At 38.9% G+C, this 26588-nt stretch overlaps 1 protein-coding gene across 1 annotated transcript in view; it reads right to left on the bottom strand.

The window, feature by feature from the left end:
* Window positions 1-2693: 2693 nt before the first annotated feature.
* Tm2d1 (TM2 domain containing 1) overlaps window positions 2694-26588 on the bottom strand; it is a 28675-nt gene continuing 4780 nt past the window's right edge. Inside the window, exons 3-7 of the mRNA XM_051188205.1 lie at window positions 21413-21521; window positions 15507-15598; window positions 14181-14254; window positions 5261-5390; window positions 2694-3000 (exon numbers count right to left, since the gene is read on the bottom strand). Coding sequence (XP_051044162.1) covers window positions 5280-5390; window positions 14181-14254; window positions 15507-15598; window positions 21413-21521 — 386 coding nt within the window. The 3' untranslated portion in view covers window positions 2694-3000; window positions 5261-5279. The remainder of the gene's footprint in view (window positions 3001-5260; window positions 5391-14180; window positions 14255-15506; window positions 15599-21412; window positions 21522-26588) is intronic.

Below are 26588 nucleotides of genomic sequence, written 5' to 3' on the forward strand. Positions count from 1 at the left end.
CACATGGATACACCCCACATACAAATACAACACACACAAAGATTAAATTTAGAGAAGAACGAGGCTGTATCATTTACAGGAAAACGGAAGACACTGGAGACCATCATACAACACAAACTAAAGCTCAGAAAAACCAGATCCCACATTTTCTCTTATGTACAGATGACATGAGTACATTAGACACCATTATGAGCAGCTGTTTCTCAACCTGGGGGTCAAGACCCCCGGATCAAATAACCCTTTCACAGGGGTCTCCTAAGACCATCAGAAAACAGATATTTACATTATAATCATAACAGTAGGGAAATTACACTTATGGAGTAGCAATGAAAATAATTTTATTGTTGGGGGCCAGCACAACATAAGAAACTGTATTAAAGGGTCGCAGCATTAGGAAGGTTGAAAACCACTGGACTAGAGGAACAAAGGAAACTAATGGAAGGGAGTGAATCCGGGAGGGCAGTGGTTGTCGGGGGAAATGCTCAAAGCACTTTGTATACTTGCATGAAGATGGCCTTCAGTGACTCAGTATAATGCAATAACAAATAACTAAAGAAACAAAAATAGATTCTTTAGCTTTCTGGGTGCCTAACAAATATACTACTTGACATATTCTTATGCATTTAGATTAAAATAAGGATGTAGCTTAAAGGCACACTTAGCATGCACAAGACCCTAATGGATCCCCAGCATTGGGAAGAGATAAAGGAGGGCAGGAAGAAAGGGAGAATGGAGGGATGGAGGGATGGGGGGACGAAAATATCCAGTGAAAAACAAGTCATACTCCTAAATTTGTATTTTTTATGGTCTTTGTAGACCCATGAACAAATGCTGGCTGAAATCTAAAACTTTGTGACATCTCTAAAAGTGCTTTAGTTTATCTGTGTGGCTCTATCATTTTAATTTGTCCCGGAAGTCACATACTGATGGTCCTGTACGGGTGGAGCCTCTGGGGTACAGTAGGGATATAGCAGGGTGGGAGGGAGACCTGAGTTCATTTGCTTGTTCTTTCCCTGGCACCTTAGGATGCAGTCCAGCACCTCAATATTCAATTTCCAAGTCTCTAGCACTGTGACTTCTGTTTCTTACAAATTACCTAAGACCTGGCCTTCTACAATAGAAGCAAAAGCTGGGACTACAACAAAGTGTCTGGGTGCAGTTAATCCTGAAAGCAGCATTAACCCTTTCAGGTGCATTTGTAAATAACCACCACAGGGCACTACACATTTCTGCAGGACTGAAAGGGTCCATTCCATTTACCCCCCCCCCCCTTCCAGGGCTTAGGAGTAAACTTCTAGAATGACTGAGCTAATCCATCTAAGAATTCTCCCACCACTTTAAAGGCAAGGGTAATCATATAAAATCCATAGATACTAATAGATGATCATGTTAACAAAAGGAAAAACTGACAAACTCCAATAGAATAAAAAACAGGTAACAGAAGAAATATCTGTTGACACATTACATGTGTAGCACAATAGAGAACTAGACAAGAGTGTTCTTGTAATGGAAATTACTCTGGAAACAAAGTCAACTGTTGTAGTAACAGTGTACAAGGATAGACACTTTGAGAAGTACCTGCTTTGGGGCTGAGGGATGCAACTCAGCAAGTGGAAGAGGACTTGTGGATCATACTGGAAGACTTGGGTTTGATCCCTAGCACCACATAAACTGGGTATGATGGTGGATATGATCATCCCAGCATTTGGGAGGTGGAGGCAGGAGTATTATACCTTCAAGGTCATCCTGAACTACACAATGAGTTCAGGGATGGCCTGAACTATGAGAGTCTGTCTTTAAAAAAAAAAAAGCATTTGCTGTCCCAGTCAAATTAATGACTATAACCCTCTTGCAGGAATCAAGGTAGTGTTTTCATCTCTGACTGTTGTGAAGTAAATTGTACTATACTCATTATGTACTTCAACATATAGTTACGCACAATTCAAGGAATATGGTGTTAACCTTGGGGAACCATGTACCTATTAATTTTCACATTGGCATGCCTACTGCCAAAGAAAGTCTGGGCAGTATTTTGGAGACTTACCATCTTGAAGATTTTTTTTTTTTTTTTTGACACAGGGTTTCTCTGTGTAGTCCTGGCTGTCCTAGAACTCACTCTGTAGACAAGACTAGCCTTTAATTCAGAAATCCCTTGCCTATACCTCTGAGTGCTGGGATTAAAGGTGTGTGCCACCACTGCCCAGCTGATTTTCATCTTCTTAAAGCCTCTCTAACACATTAAGAAAAGCAGATACTAACATATAGGTGTTGCTTCCTTCAGACCCTAGTGTGCTGGCACCTGCCTGGCAGCCATCACAGATGGCAGACAATGATCTTCTGGTTGGTGTCCCCACCTTGTCCACCCAGTGTCAGCTATAACTCCAGCAAGCTGGAGTAGTCACACCTGACCTTCCATAGCTGGTGTATCACTCTCCAAGCAAAAAAGACAAAGTTCACATTTCAGAGACTGGAAGTATTCATGTGCTGCACAATCCCACGCTCTGATGATCTTTAGCTTCCAGGATATCATGCAACTCAGAATTAAAGGCTGTAGCATCTCAGGTGGGTCGATACACAGGACACCACAGCCCCAAATGGTATGAACCCTGTTTGTTCACACCATGAATTACTTGCTTCAAAGGACCACAATGTTGGAAGACAGAGCCATTCAATGATAAGAAGGTTTTCTTAAAAAATGTGAATAAGTTATATTTTTTATTTTTTACAAATAAAAGTGACAAGCGGCATGTAAAAGGCAGTACAGTAATACAATAGTAACAGTAATAGGCTAGCTATCTCACAGAGATAGAAACCCCAAAATAGTATTATTATACTAATTTTGAAGAAAGACTATTAAATAATACTTTTAACTAAATCAACAAATCAAAACTGAGCACACACCAAAACATCATCCAGAACCCATAAAGTGGTACTTAAGGAAAAAGAAAATCTGGAATTCCATATACGAGGCTCTCTATTGAAATCAAGGAGGCTCAAATCCTGAAACAAAAAAGGAAACAAAGTTAAACAACGCTCCCATGAGGTTACACAATTACACAAACACATGGGCCTCATGCATGCTAGGCAGTGCTCTACCACTGAGCTAGCTGCTAGCTCAAGATGGACACTTGAACACTTTAGCTGCTCAAGTGGTTTTTTTTTTCATACTCTTACAGTACCTTTATATGCTATAAAAAGGATCACTAGAGGGGGTGAGATGACTCAGTGGGAAAAGGTGTTTGCCACCAAGTCTGATGAGATGAGTTCAATCTCCAGAATGCACACGATAGAAAGAGAGAACAGACTCCCACAGGTGTATCACAGTAAGCATGTGCAGTTTTGCATGCACGCGTGCACGTGCACGCACACATACACACACACAAAATGTTAGAAAAACAAAATTAAAAAATGACAACTCCTAATAAAAGATTGATTTTTTCTTTTGTTTTTAATTATGTATTTATGTGTGGGGGTGGATGCATGCAAGTGCAGCATGGAAGAGGGTACTGGAACCTATGGGCAGCTGTGAATCACCCAAATTGCTACTGTGAAGTAAACTCAAGTCTTTTGGGAGAGCACTATGTGCTCTGTAAGAAGAGATTTGAAACCAAGTATGGTGACTTACACCTGCTATCCCCGCCCTCAGGAAGTTGGGACTGAAGAATGAAGAGTATGAGACTAGACTGGCCATACAGTAAGGTTCAGACCAGCCCAGACTATATAGAAAAATTTGGAAACTTTTTGGACAATTAGTTTTGTATTTTGCCCAGGATGGTTACTACTCAATCCTATTATAATAATATATACTTAACAATTTCAATGTAAGGAAAAATAAACTATTAGGCAAACTTACATGTTATATTCTATTTATACACCACAACAACACAGAACAATGTCTTTTCACTTCCTGACCTCTAGAGCAAGTCTCTGAGATGGAATTCTATGGTGGGGTCTGGACATCTAACCTGCCTTTCTTCAGCCTGTCTGAGAATAGACGGACAATTGAAGGTAGATTTTAATATAAAAACTACCATATATGCTATCTTCATGCTTCTTACTATAGAGAATGAAATGTACCAGGAAATGGCTTTCCTGACCTACCCACGTTCTTCTGAGGAAAACCAGAGAGCACTGGGAAGTTATTAATTAGACTAACGTAGTAAATGGACTAAATCTTTGTAGTGGCAGTTAGCTATCTGAAAAACCAAGAAACAGGGTGGGGATGGAGGTCAGTGGTCCCTAGCAGTGAAGGAAAGAAACACAGCCATCAACACTGAGTCATGGGAGAATGAGCTATTGGCTGTTGATGGCTGATGGGATGGATGGGGGAGTCTGTTCTGAGCAGTATGGTCACTGGTAAGAAGGCCCAGTGGGTAGTGCCTCAACCAATGTGTCACAAAACAAAAACAAAGAGACAGGATAATGGGAGAGGAATGGGTTCGGAGGAGGCAGGCAGATCAGTGGAGATGGGAAGAGGGTAAGAGGCTGTGAGTGCGACAAGACCAGAAAAGTACACATGTGTGAAATTGTCAAAGAATAAATTGAAGCCAGGCGGTGGTGGCCTCCCAGAACTCGGGAAGCAGAGGCAGGCAGATCTCTGTGAGTTCGAGGCTAGCCTGGTCTACAGAGCTAGTTCCAGGACAGACTTCAAAACAATACAGAGAAACCCTGTCTTGAAAAAGTCAGAAAAATAAATAAATGAATAAATTTTAAAAAGAAGGATGAGGAGAAGGAGGAGGAGAAGGAGGAGGAGGAGAAGAAGACCACTTCTCAAAACCAAATCAAAAATCAAACAAGAGACTACCCTGGTCCCAGAGAGATGGACGCCAGAAAGCACTTCACACAGAAACACCTACAGCTCACCTCACCTTAACCACCATACAGTATTTTCCCGGTGAAAACCATATTCTCTGCAAACAAGGAGTCTGCATAGGAAACTGCAACACCTTGAGCAGCATAAGACTGCTGTCAGTGGACTGGAGATACTCACACACATTCGGAACTAAATTTGCTGATACGGGAGGGGAAAGGTTTACAGCACTAAATGATCTCCTGTCTTCCTATGGTTCCACCATCTCACAAGCCCGTGAGAAACACAGAAGTCAGGTAAGATATATGTGTGTGTGTGTGTGTGTGTATGTATATGTATGTATATGTATGTATATGTACATACATGTATATATACATATATGTACATATATGTATATGCATATATGTATATGTATACACACACACACACACACACACACACACCTCTTACTGTTTCTCTTTTTAAACATTTATGGATACAACTGTGTTTTTCTAAATGTTTCATTAGTAATGCTGAGTCTTGTAAGTCTGGTTCCATAATAGTCAATGATGTAACTACTTCCATCTGAAGGTCCAACAATCTACAAAAGATAAATATTTAAGGTTATTCCTTTTACTTATCAAAAGATATTTGAGTTTCCTTTTGTTAGTAGGCAATAAAATTATTTCAGTAGCTACAAAAAACCCCAATCAAACAAAAAACAAGTCTAAGAAAAAACCAAAGTAGGTGAAGTGGAAAGAGAAGGAGCCAGACGAGCCGGGTTCTGGCCTGCACTCTGTACCAAGTCTTCGGACGTCAGTTTCATCTCTGGAGCCTACATAGTAGAAGGACAAAAACAACTCCAGCAACTTGTCCTCTGACCTCTACATATGTGCCATGGTATATCCCTCCACACATAAACAAACAAACAAAACAAAAAACTCTGTAGCCTTACAATAGTAGACAAGAATTTAACATGTTGTATGTGGGGCCTAGGAAGTCTTATAGGTATCAATACTATATAAAACTTATCTTCCTGGTACTAGGCTTCAGCAGACACTGTTTTTCTGTCCTGTGTTCCCTCTCAATATGGCCATTTCTCCAAGCAGTAGCAGAAAAGCTACCATCAAAGCCTATCCCAAATCTTACAAAGCAACTGCCCTTAAGTAAAAAAACCACTGAGAATTTTCAGTCCCTTGGAGGTCACTGGGCCAATGTGCCACTATCTTATACCTTGGGCCTCAACTACAGCTGCAAAATCCCTGGTCTGGGCTGACCTTAGGCCATAGGAGTCTATATCTAAAGTCCCAATGATCAGCTTCCTCAGTTCCAAACAGAGTGGAAACCACTGACTTGAAGCCAGTGATGGTATTTCAGTATTGCCTACATGCAACTAATAGAATCCCTTTGGATCAGTCTGGATGAATAAAAAGATGGGCTACCAAGGAACCGTACACAATGAGGTGCTTTGCGGTAATGAACTGCATTGAAAGAAGTTTCCTTGTTTCAGTCAGTACGTTAGGGTTGATGGTTGTTTCTAAGGTGTTTAAAGGATGTTTCTGATAGATTATTAGAGTCTATTTTTCCAGAACCTTTATAGAAAGGCATTTCATATTTTAAGTAAAAACAAAATTATTATAGTTCGTGAAGAGTTTATTCCTTTCTTTATAAAGTAAATGACATTTAAAATTTGTATTTATAGTCTGTTGGGTACATTTAAAAATTGATGTAACAGTTTTATTTAAACATGTCAATATTTGAAATGACATCCTATGCAACTATTTAAATTTATGATGAAAAGCTTAAATGTCAGTTTAAAAATATGCAGAGGGTACAGACTTAAAAATATCCTTCTAAGGGTTATACAACTAGAGTGAAGAAAGCTGACATGAACTACTCGTTTAAAAGTAATTTCAGGGGGAAAAAAAGTGATTTCAGAGTTGGGTGTTGTGATGTAAACCTGTAATCCCAGCACTTGAGAACACTGAAAGGGAGATCCCCACAAATTCAAGGCCAGTTGGAGTTACACAGCAAGACTGTGACAAAAATAAACAATCAGGATATGCAGAAATGTCACAGCTGTTAAGAGCAATTGTCTCTCAGGCAGAGGGCCTGGATTTGGTTTCTGTCACCTACATGGTGGTTCACAACCATTCACAACTCTAGTTCTCAGGGTTCTGACACCCTCTTCTAATGTTAGAGAGTGGCAGGCATACTTGGGGTGCACATACATGCAGAGAAAGCACTCCTACACATAAAATAATTGAAAAGATAAAAACAAAAAGAACTTTAGTTTAAAAAAAAAATAAATAGTTCATTTAGCCTCAAAAACTAAAAGATTAGCTTGCAGTAGTAGGCCGTTGTAGTCGCACATACCTGGGGATAGAGTCTGAGGCAGCAAGACACAGGAATTGAATTGCTTGGACACAAGAACTTGAGGCCGGCCATCTCATGAAAACAAAAACAACTCAACAAATACTAATTCCAGACTATTCCAGGAAGATGCCAGATATTCTGCATATAACAGTGGCTAGGATACCATCCCTGACAGCCAGGAACTTCCCCTAGTCATTCAACTAATACTTCCATAGCCAGACACCATATCAGCTGCTGCTGACTTCATTCCTTAAGAGTAAATTAACTTTTCTGACATTTATGGATGTTATGTATAAGTTTAAGTAAGAACTAATGCATCTTGTGACTTTCTGTGGCTAGGGTCATGAAGAATTACTAGGGTCATTAAGCTAGGAGAAAAATGGGTAATTGGAAGACAACATATTCTGAGACTTTATTAAGGAAACAAAACAGTGAAGCTCAGACAGTGGGAAGAGGCCCAATAAGCCTATAAAAACATATCTTGCTGGAGTATACCATCAGACTGGAACTGAGCCTTTTGTTCTATTATTTTTTCTTCCTGTACTCCTTTTCTTGATAACTACATTTACTCATTGAAGAAAAATATACAAAAGTTAGAAATAAGGCGATACATGACTGGGTGACTTTTTAATAGCATGTGTTTCTAATAAGCCCGTCTGCAGCTCATTTTAAGCACAGATGTTTTACAATAGGATGTTAGCCACTAGCTTTTGGAAAATGCTACATGTTAATGTGTTGGTCCCCTTCCTCTTTCCTATACTGAAGACAGCACTCACTATACTTTATATAAATGTAGCTCAATGTTGTATATAATGTAGCAATCATATTATAGCACTCATTTTCCCTTAAACTATTTTGTTTTGTTTTTTGAAACAGGGTTTCTCTCTGTAGTCATAGCTGTCCTGGAACTCACTTTGTAGACCAGGCTGGCCTTGAACTCATAGAGATCCACCTGCCTCTGCCTCCTGAGTCCTAGGATTAAAGTCGCGTGCCACCGCTGCCTTTATGCTATTTGTATTAGTTCTTCAAAGTTCTCTGTCATATAAGCAGGTGAACAAGAAAGACAACATACTCTAAGAAACATCTTTTGGGTCAATGAGATGTCTCAGTGAATAAAGGTATTTGTTGTCTAACCAGACAGTCTGAGTTCAATTCTTGGAGCCCACAATGAAGGGAGAGGTCTAATTCCACAGAGTTGTCAACTGACTTATATATGTGCCTGCACACACACACACACACACACACACACACACACACACACACACACACACACACACACACACACACCTCCTTACTACAAAGCCCTAAAACCACAGAATTCAAACCCAGTAGTTTCCTAAAGCCACTGTAAAATATGACTACACATTTGGTAGGGTAGCAGATATTTACAATTCTGGAAAAACCAAGCTCCAACCTTCTGGAGTCAACTGCATTCTCTGGCCAATTATAACACCAGAATAGGGGCCACACAGTAAACTAATCCCCCACTCCCCATATCAAGATCTTTAATTTGCATGGCTTAGAAATTAACACTCACAGGTTCCTTTGGCCTGGCCTGGTCATGGAAATGGTCCATGGAGGTGATCTGGAGAGGACTTCTTGTTCTTTATCCTTGATGCCCTTGGTCTAATTCTTGATAACAGCCTCTCCCCAACATACACTTATACCTACCCCTCACCCAACCTCCCACTCACAGGTATCTACACACACAACAGGCACACACTGAGCTTCATATGATTTGGATCTGTACTTATTCTTAGGAATGTGACATTCTTTGAATAAGTATCTACTTTAAATTTATCTAACAGTGGGGCTGGAGAGATGACTTAGCAATTAAAAGCAGTGGCTGCTCTTCCAGAGCATCCAAGTTCAATTCCTAGCACCCACACAGTGGCTTACAACTTGTCTGTAACTTTAGTTTGAGGGGCTTCAACACCACTTCTGGATTCTGTGAGCACCAGGAATGCATCTGGTACAAAGGCATGCATGCAAGCAAAACTCTCAAATACATTAAAAAAAAAAAAATTCTGCTAGCCAGGCAGTGGTGGTACTTGCCTTTAATCCCAGTACTACTTGGGAGGTAGAGGCAGGCAGATCTCTGATGTCGAGATCAGCCTGGTCTACAGAGCAAGTTCCAGGAGACACACACACACACTTTACCTTTTCCTAAGACATCTATATATATAGTTGTAAGAATGGAGTAGGACTTAGATACTTGTGTGTAAATGTTGGTATCAGCACTTTTCATGGTAGCAAAAAAGTAAAAACAACCCAAGAACCAGTAGATAATTATATATAATGGAACATATAATTATACACACCAACATATATATATATACATTTATATGTATATATATAAATTAAAAGGACTGAAGTTCTGATAGATGCTAAGCCAGACACAAAAAGGACAAACACTGTCTCTCTTGTCTGATTCCACTTAGAATGAAATATCTAGGGCAGTTCATAATGACAGAGATACTATAGGCTACCAACTGGAGAGAAGAGAGGTGCTAGTTACTCTTTATTGGTGACAGAAAAGCTTTGTAAATAGATGCAGTGATGGTTGCTCAGCATTACTCAATGTAATTAATGACTTCACTGAGCATTTAAATAAGGTTTTGGTTATTTTGTTAAGTGTTTTACTGAAAACATAAAACTTACTTTACTTGACCTTTATTTGTTTGTGTCTGCAATATATAAGCACTTGATTTTATTACTGTAAAATGAATTTTCCTTTGCACATATTCAGGTGCCATATCAATACAAATAAACTAAATGAGAAAAATGTAGCTACCAGTAAACACTTCATTACCTAAATTTTAGACATATATATGGTCCTCACTTAATGGACTGCACTGTTGTTGATACCAGGCTTCTTAGACAACCCAACTATTCTGTAAATTTAAAATATCATAAATGGATTCGCAGATAAAAAGAAGGGTTGAGGATGTAGGTCAGTGGCAGAGCATTTATAAGTAATCATGTGCAAGATTCTGGGCTTGGTCTTGAGAACCACAACACATGAGTAGATTAGTATTAATCATCTTCCTTTTCTTTTCCTTCCTTCCTTCCTTCCTTCCTTCCTTCCTTCCTTCCTTCCTTTCTTTTTGAGGCAGGGTTTCATGTGGTCCAGACTGACCTAGAACTCGGAATCCTCCAGTCTCAACCTCTTAAGTGCTAGGATTATCCTAGCTGATTCACACAACTTGGGTTTTGTTGTTTATGTGTTTGTTTTGTTGAAACATGGTTTCACTGTGTAGCCTGGGCTGTTTTGGGACACATAAAGTAGCCCTGGTAAGAATTCAACTCAATATCATTTCACCCATGAGTGCTCAGAATACAGTCATGAGCAACATACCATTTTTTCTACTTCTAACTTTCTCCATAAAAAGAATGCCAATATTAATACTGACAGGACAAAATACTGACCAGATCAAATCATCTCGGAGACAGCTATCAAACTAGTGACAAAGTAACTGACTCAGCTGTCTACTATAAGACAACAACAATGTAGCCATGTCTACCCCAATGCTGAGACAAGTACATTTATATCTCCTAAAAAGTTGAATTCCTCTGTGTACATACTGACTTCTCTGAACCTTTATTTTTTATATAAGGGCATGAAAACCATCTTACCAGGATCACAATTGCATCAGAATAGCATACACAAATGTCAGAATCTATGGATTTGAAACACTTGACTTCATTTATTTTCAACAACTGATAATTTTAATCTAAATGACTAATATAAATATTATTCTTTAAGTAGTAACACTCACCAAGATGTTTTTCGAGGAAAACATAACTTAGGGATTGGTAAGACCAATTTTAAACGCTTGTTATTAAGTAACTAAATGCACCCACAGGGTAAATGAATTGAAATCTACCTAATTGAGTCAGAGCAGAATTAACAAGTTATTAGTCACCTTAATATTCCAATTTATTTCCCCCAACAAATGATCCTAGGGTTAAATGACTAATGTGAGAACACATGGACAGACTTGGTATTCATCAGCCCTGGGCTTTTATGCACTGCTGCCCCACACCCAGCATGCACTGAGTAAGCTGGTCAATGCTCCTGCACTGGCAGATTAGGAGGGAGTGCATTTAGTCTCCCTTTAGTCAGCAGCAGCAGCATGTCAAAGGCCAAGGGGAAGGGTATGCAGGGCTTTCCACTCAACAGGCTGCCATTCTCCACAGTTAATTCAGGGCTCTGATATCATTTATGTGCTAAGATAAACAGGAACACCTAGGATCTTCAACATTTTAGCAGATTTGAAAAATCATTCAAGATGAAATCAACATTGCTTTGTTTGTTTGGAGACAATTGTCCTGAACTTACTGTGTAGCCCAGGCTGGCTTTAAACTCCTGCCTCAATCTCCCAAGTGCCAGGATTGCAGGCATAAGCCACCATCGCTGACTGAAAATAATGTTCTTCTTATTTAAGCCTTGGTTCCTAAGGAAATATTTCTGTTAAAATGCAGAATCTGCTATCAAGCTTCTCTTAGGATAGTTAAGACTGTAAAGGCCTTCAGGGCAAGGACTCAAACTCATTATCCCTGAGTAGTTCTTACTAAATCTGTCTATATAACAGCACCATACCTACTGACTTAATCACACTTTGTGTTGGTAGGGCTGGGTAGCAGGTTTGGGTGTATATGCCATAGCACATGTGTAGAAATCAGAAGATAACATGTGGAAGTTGTTTCTCTGCTCCCACCTTTACATGGGTTCCAGGAATTAAACACAGGGTCTCAAGCTTAGCAGTAAGTATTTTCACCTGATGAGCCATCTTGCCCACTCTGCACAGTTTATCATTCAGATCTCATTTTTATTCATTGGTCCTCATAGACATATGCACTTTGAAATTTTTACCTAAAGACCTGTTACAATATGTATGTGTCCTTCAGGTCTAATCCCCAAAGTGTTGGATTTAAGAAATAAGGGCTTTGACATGACTGGGATGTTCCAGGACTGTAAAGCCTACATAGCAAGACCAATCTCCAACAAAACACCAAAAAGGGTGAGCAAAATGGCTCAGAAAGCAGGTAAGGTACTTGCCTGGAGAATTGAGTTTGATCTCAAGAATCAATGTGAAGGTGGACAGAGAGAACCAACTACATGGAGTTATCCTCTGAAGGCCATGCCCCACCCACATACACACAATAAAAAACAAACCAACAGATAAAATAATAAATGACCCATTCTAAGGTGTTTTGTTCTAGCAGTCCAATACATTAAGGCCCTAAAGGGACACAAACACTGCATAATCAACTACTACTTATAGCTTTTCTCCTTGTTTGGATCTATAATTATTCTGCCTCACAGGTTTGCCAGAGTACACATTAGTGATGCTGATTTGAAACTCTCTGATTATATACAAATGGAAGAGGTTTCAATACAATCAAAGATTTTTTTTTCTAAAAAACAAAACAAAATAAAAATCTACCACTGCCTAATCTATCCCAGCACTCTAGAGGTAGAGGCAGAAAGATCAGGAGTTCAAGGCTAGCCAGCCTATGCTATGTGACACTATGTCTCAAAATAAAAACAAACAAGGTGTATTGAATTTTGAATATCTTAATTTGAACAATATCAGTAAGATATAACTTCATTGCATCTTCATTTAAAAATGAGAAGTCCATCCTAACACCTATAAGCATAGGAGCCTTTGACTCTTCATGCCTCTACCTGTTTTGTGTTCCAGGATATCTAGCTATGCTTGTGGTTTGTGTGTAAAAGAAGGAAAAGTCCAATTTTAAAGCCAAATATTTGCTGGGCAGTGGTGGCACACATTTTTAATCCTAGCACTCAGGAAGCAGAGGCAGATGAATCTCTGAGTTCAAGGCCAGCCTGGTCTACCAAGCAAGTTCCAGTATGGCCAGGGCTGGAACTCTGAGAACCCCTGCACTAAAAAACAAAAATGAAAACAACAAAAATCCCAAATATTTTCCCTGTTTAATTCTTGTATCTTATTTGTCCATATGCTGCCCCCCCTCCTCACAGAATAGAGTTAAAATCACTTAGAATAACTGGCTCTAAAGCATGACAATAACACCAAAAGCCAGAAATGGAAATGAAGATTGGCAATGCTGAACGAGAAGGCACAGCAAAACATAATGATTTAAAGGTACACCGACTTTCACTGAGGACACTAGGTGCTCTGTAAATGCTTGCCCAAGTATTGTCTGACAATATTCATCCTTGCCTCTAATATAAGAAGCTTCCCAAGTAATTACAAGCAGTTTAGTATTTAACAGAGAACATCTGGTAGCACTTTTAAGTGCTTAAGGATAGCATCTCATAAACTGTTTCAGTCACCAAACCCATTGTAGCATGAGAAGGTGAGGCTGTCAGAGAGAAACAGAAGAAATCTCAAGAGCAAAGAACATAAACTCTTATGGACTTGATCTTGCTTGCAGCTATCCCTACTACTAGAGATCATGTGGAGTACCCACATCCTCCTTTGTTTATCCAGTAAGTTAGCTAGATTACCATTTCTGGCATTTATACGGAGTGCAATTTATAGAGCGTGCCTATGCACTTCGAAAGAAAATCTTACTTCTACCTCCAAAATGCTCGTATATGTACTGGAGTCCCATCAATGTATCCTATTCTAGTAACCGACATGATGATCATGATTGTCAGACAAATCAATTCTGCATCATAGATATAATTGTAACCTGCCTTAGAGACTCATTACAAAACATACAATAAAATTACAAAGATTTCAGGAAATTCTTCAATTAAAGAAATCTCTAACCCATTTGAACCTGTATCTACAGTCACCCTTGGACATGCAGTCCTTTTTGAAATAAGTATCCTATGGCTTTTAGACCTACAGTTTGAGAAATGTTTACTGAAACTGCAACCAGATCCCTTAGGCCCAGCATCTGCAGAAAAGTTGTAAAGCATTCTCCTTTGTTTCCTAATGCATCTGAAATGTCACATATGCTAACCAAACACCTCGGTGACTATAAAGGTAGTTTAGGTTCCAGGCTGAAACTAACTTACCTGCATTGAAATAAGAACGAAATCAATTAGGCTTCCAATTCCACAAAATCCTACGGTACAAAACTTTAGCAAGCCTAGGAAAGCACAAAGGAAAGTAATTTACAATCTAGAAAATCTTGTAAGTACTTAAGATGTTTCTAGCTTTCCAACAAGCTATTATATACTCTACAGTATGATGATAAAAAGTAGAATCCTAAAAAAGTTAAATCTTCACCTAAAAATACAAGAATATTTTAAAGGAACCTCTCATATGGAAAAGTCACAAAACAATATAACAAAAAAGTAATTAAATAAAAACCAATATACTCTATAAAACTTTTTAAAAAATAAATGTTTATATCTCCCCACACCTGCCCCTGGGGTAGAAATCCATGTGTCTGTCCAGCCATTAAAATCCAAAAAGTAAACAAACATTGCTTTTAATTTTCTCCCAAGCACCTCCTAGCTTCCTTTTTAATATCTGTATGATGGAAGCTTGATTATGACAGGGTTTCTGTGTGTGTTGTTTATTCCTTCATCCTAAGTGCATATAGCACTGCCTGGACCTAATGGTTATTATTTGTTAAATAAATGGATAAATCTCCCATTCCCAGTTTCTAAAGATCTCAGTAATTGTATCCAGTATTTCATAGAGTAACTCTGCTGACATTAGCACTGTACTATAAATTTAGAAATATCATACACATACTGTGGCATGTTGGTAACATACACACACCTATCACAAACATAAATGTATGCAAAATAAATAAACATAAATGCCTAAGAAAATTTTAATGCTAAAAATGCTTTAAGTAGCCAAGTATAGTCCCAGAGTTGTAAGGCTTAAATATAGGTAAGCATATGGAAGTGTTATTTTCCAAAACTTATGGTCAAACATAAATGATTCCTGAAGCATTAGTAAAACCACGGCAAAAGAAATGTACAGCTAGGACAGAGTGATTGACAAGGTCTTAGCAGCTGATAAAGTCAGGCTCATCCCAGCTCACGGTGATCACCAAAACATCAACCTGTCCTGACAGCAGTTGTTTCTATTCTCAGGGCAACAGTGACGACAACTATGGCAGAGGACACTCTTTAGGAGAAAAAGAACACACACTCTCAAACACTGTGCCTACCATAGCACAACAGTTCCAGTCATGTGATGAGCTTTCACCCAAAAGGTGAATACACAGGAAAGGCCAACATTGCCTGCTTTAGTTGATGCAGAACTGAACACTCTCAACCCAGAGAATAATGTACCCATTCAACTCACATGAATCTTAAACATGGAGAGATTTAAACAAGAATTTTCATTCTTTCTTGCAATTTTGAATGAAGCATACTCACCTAAGGCAGGGTATCCAAGGTAAAATCGATCTGCTCCCAACCATCCCAAAAAAAGAGATAATGCAACTGCTACTTTGTACGAATAGCCATTTCTGCATGGAATTAAAACACAAGTGTCACAGCCATGCAATGTCAACATATGAACATTTTAGAAAACAAGTCTGTACATTATTACTTATTTATTTAGTGGCTCGCTCATTCATTCACTCATTTGTCTTTTGGAGGCTATGTAACTAAAACTATTCTAAGCTTATGGTATATATTAATGAACAAAAGTAACACAGATGTTTGTCCCTCAGAGACTTACATTTTACTGGCAGTAAACAAAACCCCAAACATTTAAAAAAAAAATCTAATTTTAGTTTGTTATTATGAAACCAACAGACAGACAAAAAAGGTTCAGCAAATGTTTATCGAATCCAGAATGCCAGGGTATGCAGACAGTCCAGATGCTGGGGGTATTTAATCTGGGGGATAAGACAGTGATATGTGAGCAATGACCTAAGGCTCAGTTAAGCCTTGTGAGTCTTCCGGAAGAAGCAGCTAGTGCGAGGCAGCACACTGTATGGACTGGGGTGGGTTAAGGCCAGTTTAGCAGATGCAGATTTAGAAAGAGAGATCGAGGGGGCAGGGACAGGAGCACCTGTGCACCAATACTTCAACTCTCACTCTGAGAGACAAGGGACACTACCAAAGGATTTTAAGCTGTGACAAGACCTGCTTTACACTTTCAAATACTGTGGTTGTTCCGCCAAGAACAGATCGTAATGGAGTATTTGTCGCTAATGTCACAAACCTACTGAAAACAAACGTCCAGAGCCAGTGGCCTACAGCAATAAGCTATTATTTTCACACTATTCACATGCACTGCACCTGAGCTCAGTCTCAAGTTGAAACTGAGACTTCTAAGGCAGACACCTGGGGCAAGTTCTTTTCAGGATTATCTCATCAAAATACAAAAGGAAAACAAATCTCACAAACACACTTAAGCCTCAACATGTTTCTCACCTATTAACCGTAAACCAAATTAAGCAATACAGCCAAGGCCCAAAACAGTGTTATGAGAAATACACACGCTTCTGTTAGTAGAGATTGAGGGCTGAATATCTGCTAACAAATTCAAATATGAGCACAAGGTCAAAATATCTGAATGCTTTTTCAATACTCAGGTGATAATTAACAATGGCTATACTGAGTAATAGCAAACGTTCGGAGAATCATCAGATTCTGCACAGGATCAAAATTATGTTCAATTTTCTTATCTGTTAAATTTAGGGTGGAAAGGAAAGGGAGGGGAAAGAAAGGGATGGAAAGAAAGGGGGGAAGGGAGGGGAGGGGGAAGGGAAGAGAGGAGAGGGGAGATGAAGTGAGGAGGGGAGAGGAGAGGAAGGGAGGGGAGAGGAGGAGAGAGGAGAAGAGAAGGGAGAGAAGGGGAGAGGGGAGAGGAGAGAGGAGAGGAGGGGAGGGGAGAGGATCAATAATAGCACTTCAAACTTTATACAAACATTAGGAAGTTGAAGGAGTTGGGAAAGAATACAGACGAATGTTTCCTGAAAGGGAAATCAAAATTTAGTTTGGACATGTGAGTTTGAGATGTCCACAAGATACTCAAACAGCGTTGAATAAAATTCAGCTGAATGTGTGATGTGGTAGGATACTCTTTTTGTATACTGTAAAGATGTGTCTGTCTCTACCTAAGGCACCTCCTGATTGGTTTAATAAAGAGTTGAATGGCCAATAGCTAGGCAGGAGAGAATAAGTGGGACTTCTAGGCACAGAGAGGAACTCAGGCTTAGAATCTAGGCACACAGGAGACAGCAGAAGATACTAAGGCAGTCAGACATATAGATTGGAGGAGAGGTAAAAAGCCATGTGGCAGAACCTAGATTAATAGAAACAAGTTAATTTAAGTTATAAGAGCTAGTTGAAAACAAGCCTAAGCTAAAGACCAAACTTTCATAATTAATAATAAATCTCCATGTAATTATATGGGGGCTGATGGACCAAAAAAATTCCAAAGAGAGTGACTACAGTGTGGATCTAGGGTAATAAGTCTAGGATACAAATAGAAATTAAACAGATAAATTACAAGCATACAGGAAATACTGAACAACATGAGATTAAGGGTGGATGTAGTGGTACACGGCAATAATCCCAGCATTTGGAAGATGGAAGTAAGGGGATCAAGATGCAAAGATCAACCTTGGCTACACAGTGAGTATGAGACCAGGAAGAAAAAATAAAACAACAACAAAATAAAACAATAGACATTAAGAAAGCAGAGGCAATCAGCCTTAACATGGAAATTAAAGGGAAATGAGAGAATAGCTCTGGTTGGCTTTTCTGTTTTAAGGGATTTTTTTGTTTTGTTTTGTTTTTGTTTGTTTGTTTGGTTGGTTGGTTTGTTTTGAGATAGGTCCAGGCTAGCTTCAAGCTTATGAATGTCCTACCTCTGCTCACCAAGTACTAGAATAATGTCTATGCTTATAAAACTGGGTAGACTAGGTGTCATTCACTGAGACAAGTATCAGAGGGAAAAGACATCATGTTCTGTTTTAGGTATCATAATGAAGATGATTACATGTAAATGGCGGATAGATCAAAGACAACAACAGGGGCTCTTGCAAGAAGCCAGAGCCTAATCTATGGCATATACTACCATGCCCCACCTGCCCCCACCAATGCCTCATACCCTTGCTTAAATCTTCCTTAAACCTTTTCTTATTAAACTCCAATTCTGCTTCATAAACAACGGACTAAGGATATATTTTGGGATATAACGTTTAAGAAAGAGGCTAAGGTGGCTGGAGAGGGCTCAGTGATTAAGAAAAACAACTGCCCTCGTAGAGGACCGAAGTTCAGTTCCTGGTACCCACATCAAATAGCTCACATCCACCTGTATCTCTAGCTCCAGGGGATCCAATGCCTTCTTCTGGCCTCCACAGGCACTCACATGTACACACACACACACACACACACACACACACACACACACACACGATCCAATGCCTTCTTCTGGCCTCCACAGGCACTCACATGTACACACACACACACACACACACACACACACACACACACACACACGAGATTAAAAACTGAATAAATCTCAAGGGGGAAAAAAAAGGCTAAGGCATAGTAATAAAAGGATTCTTATTTGAATTTATAGAAGAAACCAAGAAAGCATTTTAAAAGCAGGAAATAGGCAATGCTGAGGAATAATCCTTTTGTTCACTGTGAATATGTATTACTCTAATTAGTTAATAAAGAGCTGATTGACTGATAGCTAGGCAGAAATTTCAGGGCAGAGAAAATGCTGGGAAGAAGGATGGAATCTGAGGAGTCTCGAAGCAATATGAGAAGTTCATAGAGGAGGTAAACAAGCCTCAGAGAAGCACGTGGATTAATAGAAATGGGTTGACTTAAGTTGTAAGAGCTGGCCGAGAGAGAGACAAGCCCAAGCTTTCAGCCAAGCATTTATAATAAAAGTCTCGGAATGGTAATTTGGGAGCAGCTGCCGAGACATAAACTCCTATCTACAGAATGTTGTAGAGTGACTTTAATAGGGAGTATAAATAGCATTTGAGAGAGAAGTAAGGATTGCTGGTAAATTCCAGTGTGGTGCTACCCAGAATATTTAATAGTTGATGAGTATTATAGAAACAATTATAAAAATTTTTGAGGGTAAAGGGAATGACGTACAAAAGCAATTGGCTATGTACGTAAACCATGTTGGTAGGGTAGAGATAGCCTAGATATTCACCAAACCATTTCAGCTGTTACATTTCCTAGCTGGTCTTGCAACTGAGTGCAGCCAGAACCGCGTTTAGGTCAATGGAAAGAAGGCTGAAGTATGTGCTATTTCTGGATTTCATGCTTAAAATATATTTAAAAGGATGCCCTCTCCTCTCTCTCTTCTTTTATCTGAATGAAAAGGGCTCTAGAGGAAGCAAAGCCATGGAAAAGCTGGGTCCTGATGGCTGTGTGGGACCAACAGCACTTACTTATATCACAACCCAGAACTCTAAGGCAACACAAACTAGACCATAACATGAATGAAAAGTCGTACTGTGCTAAACTACTGAAATTTACAGCAATTTACCCTGCTCCAACTAATATAATGACCAGTATAAATAGTTGAATGGAATAGTAATCAGTAGATATGGTTACCAGGCTCCAGTTTCTGGAGTCTGTATTACAGAGTCCCTATGTCTATAATACTGAAATGGAATTTGAGTATTAATATTTTATATTTTCAAAAATATGCTAGCAAGAACAGAAAAAAGTCAATGGAAAGGGAATATCCAGCAAATAGAGGGTGTCAGTGAGCCTATTCACAGCTGGCCTCTTGCTGCACACGTACTGTGCATCCTGATGAAGGACATGCTAAGTGTGTACTCTTACACTAAAACTATCCACTAATGGAATCCTATGTTCTGACTCAATGTTCATCAAAATGTTATCTTTAGAATCTGTTGATTTTACTATGTAAGGGGAATAAATTGGCTGGTAGACTTTGGAGTGTCTGTTTTCCATAATGACTATATTCATTATCAAAACTGACGTCATTGCCTTATAATCATATTTAGCACATCTCAGCCTCTCTCAGCATAATCTACCCTGAGATACTGTAAAGAAAATTCAGACTAACTTGGAAATTAAGTAACAGAGCATAGTTACCATGACAAGCCATTAACTACAAGGTCCAACCTGAGCAAGCTGGGATTTTCAATAGCTGAATTTGTTAGTTGTATTAAAGGCCATCATATTTTTCTCATACCAGCACTTAGTATATATAATCTGTTCTGTTACTTAGGATGAGTAAGGTAGAAATACCAACATATAATTTAAAAATTGAATAAATGATACCTACATGCTAGGAAAAAATTCCTTTCAACAATTTTTACTTTGCTAATCCTAAGGATTCTGAAAAAAGTTGTAGAAAAATCCAAACATGAATTATTTCTTAACACGACTGCAAATATGTCCTATCAAATAAAATGCAACCATTTACAGTTCTAATATATAAATATGATGTCAGGAATGAAAGAAGGTGGGAAAAGTAAATCATGTCATTAGTTCATAGCAGAAAAATTGAATATAAGCTTTCTAATAGGGAAAAAAAAATTCTCTAAATAGCAACCCTTCCTTTACTAACTCACACTCACCCAGCTTCTGAATTCTGTCTGCCTAATGTTACTATTCATCTATCACAGAAAGTGAAACCAATGTGTGATGGCTAATATTGTCAACTTGACAGGATATAGAATTACTTAGGGGACAAACCTCTGGCCATGTTTATAAATGAGCTTCTAGGCTGGGTTGGAGTAAGAAAACCCACCCTAATGTGGACAGCACATTCGATGGGCTGGAGTCCTGGACTGAATAAAAAGAAGGTAAACTGAGCCCAGCATTCACCTCTCTCTGCTTCCTAACTATGAACACAGTGAGACTAGCTGCCTCCAGCTCCTGCCACTGTGCTAGCCTTGATACTGACCTGTTCCCTTCACGCTGTTGGCTAAAATAAATCCTTGTTTAAGTTGCTTTTGTCTAATATTTTATCACAGCAGTGAGAAAAGTAACACACTGTACAAGCAATCAACAATATTATTTTCTGCTACAATAAGTAAATGCCTATTTGCACTACAACTTTGAAAACAGAACTTAATTATAACTCTCTTGATGGCACAAACTCACTTAACAAGGCCTGAGTCAACTTCAATCCTTTACTATCTCACAAGCTGACCCAGGTCCTGGCTGGTGAATTGTACTCACAAGCTAAAATAGAGGAATGCCAACCTAAGCAAGGAGCATAAATTAAACTGGCAGGACTTCCATTAACATGTCTCTTTTATCTTTCACTCCACAAAATCAAGATGCAACATTTTGATTTTCAGTAATGTACTTACACATTTCGGCAAGATATGGGCTTGTAAAAACCAACTTCATTTCCAGTAAAATGTGTTTCATTACCGCTGTAATCCTTACAAGTTATGTTGGGTGCTGGAAAACACTGAACTAAAGACAGAAAAAGTAAATTTTTTCCCAAGATTGTCAAAGCACAAAAGAATCCACTGACATTATAACAAACTACCTCCTATTGTAACATGAGACAGAAGGCTTTAATTTAGGCTGGAAGTTAAAGAATTGTTTTATATACGCATGAAATACATTTATGTGGAAGATAAATATGATAGTGGTCTCTTCATATAATAACATAAATATCACCATACAATTTTAGTTGTGTGAATGGTTCGTCTACTTCAGTCTCTTGCCTTTATGGCAAAAGAACTGCAATATGAAATTTCATCTCTAAGATAAATACTTGGATTCTTGTTGGCAATCCATTTGGTAATTATCAAGTTATTTTAACATAATCTGTGGTTTACATCTCAAGTTTATAGTAATTTTTTGTGATGGCTAATCTTGACTGCCAACTTGGATGGGGGTATAACAAACCTCTGTGCATATCAGAGGAATTCTGTGAATTAAGGATAACTTCATTAGGGAAGACCCATCCTAAATGGGAGCGATATCATTCCTTAGACTGGGACTGTAGACTAAACTACAAAGGAAAAAGTGAGCTGAGTATCAGCACTCATTGCTGTTTCCTCACTATGGATATAGCGTGCTCTGCTCCTGCTGTCATAGCTTTCCTGTCACCATGGACTGTGTCCCCTGACACTGTGAGGGAAAATAACTTCGTCCTTTATCTATTTTCATCATGCATTTTGACACAGCAACAAGGCAAGTAACTGATGATACTACCGTACCATAGACAATGGCTTCCATAAGTATATTTGTATCTTGACTCCTTGTAGGTCTTGATACAGTGTTATTTCAGCACTTAGCAATATCAATCCACATTCATAACTCAAGACATAATATAAGCAATTAGTACAGATGTTACTTTTGCCAGGCAGACACTGTTCAAAAAGTATTACAGCTTTATGGAGTTCTTGTAGGTAAATAACACTAAGATCACCTACATCATAGAACCACTGTGGTTAAATATATAAAACTATGTACCATAAAGTATATAGCTTATAGTAGGTACTCAATACGTTTGTCTGTTTGAGACTAAATCTCATGAAGCCCAGACTGGTCTCAAGCTACTTGCAAGTGGCCAAGGTTTACCTTGAAGCCTTCATTTCTCCACTTCCCAATCCCAAAAGCTGGGATTAAAGACACGTGACACCATGGCTAGCTTAAGAAACATTTTCTTCTTCAACATCTGTGTGCATGTGCATGTATGTATGTTAATAAGAATTGAATATGGGACCTAATGCATGGTAGGCATGCACTCAACTGAGATACAGCTTCTCAATGAGTATTAGAAGTACTAATATTTTAGGATAGTTTTAAAAAATGTTTACCTCTATATTTACCACCAATAATCATGGTTTGCTCTTTTTGTTTATAATTTTTGAAAATGCTAAAAATAGAATTTTGTAAAATAAAATACACAGAGACCTTATGGTTTTATTATGAAAGGAAAATATTTTCTATTTGGTTTGTAATTTGTTAAGGTTTCCAACAAATCAGATTTTGTTTTGTTTTCTTTTCAGGCCAGAGTAGTACATGAAAACAGTGTCATAAGAAAACTCTAGGACATTTCCCTATCTCTTGGAATCCTCACAGTTCAAACCACACAATCTATAAACTTACTTATTTAATGCACTTTAAAAATCTAAAACAAGGTGGCACTTAAGATAAAAGACAGATTTAATTTAATTGAAAACTATTACATAAAATGAAGGAGAAAAAAGAAAGTAAAGGTAATCATATTAGGATATTATGCTAAGAAAAGAGACTGCAATTGAGACTTCTTATAGTTAAGGCCAAAGCTTTAAAGCTATTGTGGTACAACTGAAAGAAAACACATCAATTCACCTGTAGACCATTGCAGTGACTTACTCTGAATCACAATTCAAAGGACACAGAGTATAACAGAGAAAGCTTTCAATAAAAACATTTATAAAGCAATTGTTTTTCCATATAGCTATAACTCCAGATACACAGCCAGGTAGGTATACACGGGGCAGGTATACGAAGGGCAGGGAATATAGCCAACATAAAGAGTGAGCAAGAGTAAGAAAGAACACTAGAACTTTATATGTAGCACAGGCTAGCCTCAAACAATCCTAGTGCATCAGCCTTTGAGTGCTAGAATTGGAGGCAGGGGCACTACACATGGATAGATCAGTAACTGTATGTCTTTTTGCTTTTTGTTTTTTGAGGCAGGACATCAATCTACAATAGAACTCATAATCCTCCTGCCTCAGGCTCCAAGTGTTAGTATCGGAAGTGTGAGCTGCCCTGTCTGGCTTAGGTCAATAATTCTTAATTAGGGTGATTTTGCTGCCCAGAAGACATCAGGTAATTCTTGGAGGCACTTTGGTTATTACCACAGGAAAGCTGCTACTAGCATGGGGGGTAGGGGGTAGGGGACAGTAGTCACAGACACTACTGACATCTCACAATGCACAAGATGGTTCCCTAACAATGAAGTCTCCAATCCAATGATAACAAAACCAATGTGGTGGTGAATCCCTGCAACCCCAGCATCCAGAAAGTAGAGGGAGGAGGATCAGAAGTTCAAAATCATCCTCTTGGCTACACAGCAAGCTCAAGAGTGGTCTCTATATTCATCTCCTCTGAGATTTAGAAGCCCTTTGGGGATTGATAGTCTTCAAAAAGTTTTGCTCAGTTGGTCGGTGGTAGTACATACTTTTAATCCCAACACCGGGGAGGCAGAGGCAGGTGGATTTCTGAGCTAGAGACCAGTCTGGTCTACAAAATGAATTCCAGGAACAGCGGGATTGTTGCACAAAGAAATCTAAAGTTTTGCTCTCACCATCCATTCCTAAATAATTTTTTAAAGCTTCACATATCTGACATTTGAAAATTTTCACTATGAATTTAAGTAGCTGTAAAAATGTGCAGTTTCCAGCATATTAAGTTCTACATTAAAATTGCATTGCTATAGTATTCTTTAAAATTGAAAGTTCGATGGTCACTATCATCTTTTACAAAAGGCTCTTTTGTAAAATTGAGAAAACTTATTTCTTCTTGGTGGTGGTGATGCATGCCTTAATCCTAGCACTCGGAAAGCAGAGGCAAGTAGATAGATCTCTGTGAGATCAGGGCCAGCCTGGTCTACAAAGTGAGTTCCAGGACAGCCAAGGCTATATAGAGGAGCCCTGTCTTGAAAAACAAAGCAAAAACTTACTTCCATTTTAGGAAAAAACACACATCTAAAAGCATTTGTTATAGGTTAAATTATGCCTTAAAAATAGGGCCTTATTTGGAAATAGGTTCTTAGCAGATTTATCAAGTTAAGGTAACATTATTAGAGTAGGTACTAACTTTTTATGTAAAAAAGGAAAATGGCAGGCATAGTGGCACACACCTTTAATCCCAGCACTGGGGAAGCAGAGGCAGAGGCAGGTGGGTTTTTGTGAGTTCAAGACCAGTCTGGTCTACACGATGAGGTCTAGGCTAACCAAGCCTACATAGTGAGATCCTGTCTCAAAAAACAAGATAAAACAACAACAACCTGGATACACGAAGGGAGGTGTGAAAGCACACAGGGAGAATGCTGTGTGGAGAGGGAGGGACAGACTGAGTTGATGCAATTGTGAGACAAGGAGTAACAAGAATCACTGGCTGTCTTAGTTAGGGCTTCTATTGCTGCAAAAAAACACCATGACCATGGCAATTCTTTTCTCCCCATTTTCTTTTCTTTCTTTCTTCTTTTTTTGCTTTTGTTTTTGTTTTTCGAGACACAGTTTCTCTGTGTAGCTTTATAGAACAAGCTGTCTTCTGCCTCCTAAGTGCCAACTCATGGCACTTAGGAAACCATTTAATTGGAGCAGCTGGGTTGCAATTCAGAGGTTCAGTGCATTATCGTCATGATGGGTCATAGTGGTGTGTGGGCAGACATGGTGCTGGAGAAGGAGCTGTGAGTTCTAAGTCTTCCAGGCAGCAGGAAGTGATGTCTCATTGGGTATGAGCTGAGCATATATGAGACCTCAAAGCCCGCCTCCACAGTGACGTACTTCCACCAAGACCACAACTACTCGAACAAGGCCACTTCCTTTAGGGAGCCATTTTCTTTCAAACCACCACACTATTGAAAGAGGAAAAGGAAAAAGGACTGTGCTCTAGAGCCTGAGAGGAGCAGGGCTCTGTAAACACTTTGATTCAGATGTCAGATTCCCAGCCTCAAAAGCCCACATTAAAACAAACGGTTAGAACTAATGCTATAAAACTGCCCTATGATCAATACATAGCTGCGGCATGAGAGTACCTGTCTTAAGAGTTTCTACTGTTGTGATAAAACACCATGGGAAAAAGTCAACATGGGAGGAAAGGGTTTATTTCAGCTTACATTTCCATAGCACTGTCTATCACTGAGGGAAGTCAGGACAGGAACTCAAGCAGGGAAACAACCTGGAGGAGTGCTATTTACTGCTGTTCCTCATGGCTTGCTCACCCTGCATGGTCCACAGAGAACTGGGCCTTCCCACACTCATCAACAGTCAAGGAAATCTACCACAGGCCAATCTGGATCTCAACTGAGATCCCCTCTTCAAAAATGACTCTAGCTTGTGTCAAATATTCCATCTCTAAAATGATAGTCTATCTAAAATACCCCAAATATCTCAACTTTAAGTGCCAATGAAATAAAACATAAGTTACTTTTTTACTCCAAGAGGGAAGGGTCAGGGGCACTGTCACAATCAAATCTAAGCAAAACCAAGGTCCAACAGTTTAATGTAAAGCTCAGTGTCAAGATTTCTGATAGATCTCCAAGGGGTGGGACTGGCGGAGGACGTAGGTTGCAGGCATGGCTTTGACTATCCTTATCTCCAGGCTGTCCTGTCCTTTTTCTTTGCTTCCTGGCTGCCAAAATACAAGCAATTTTCCTCTAGCAAGCCTTTCCATCATAGTGTTTCTGTCTTACCACAAGCTTAAAAGCAATGCAGCCAGCCAGGCATGATTTGATACGTCCAAAACTATGAGCCAGAAAGAAACCTTTCCTCCTTTCAATTTTTTTTTCTCTCACATATTTTATCACAG

Source organism: Phodopus roborovskii, unplaced genomic scaffold (genome assembly GCF_943737965.1).
Source record: "Phodopus roborovskii unplaced genomic scaffold, PHOROB, whole genome shotgun sequence".
Classification (NCBI taxonomy): domain Eukaryota; kingdom Metazoa; phylum Chordata; class Mammalia; order Rodentia; family Cricetidae; genus Phodopus; species Phodopus roborovskii.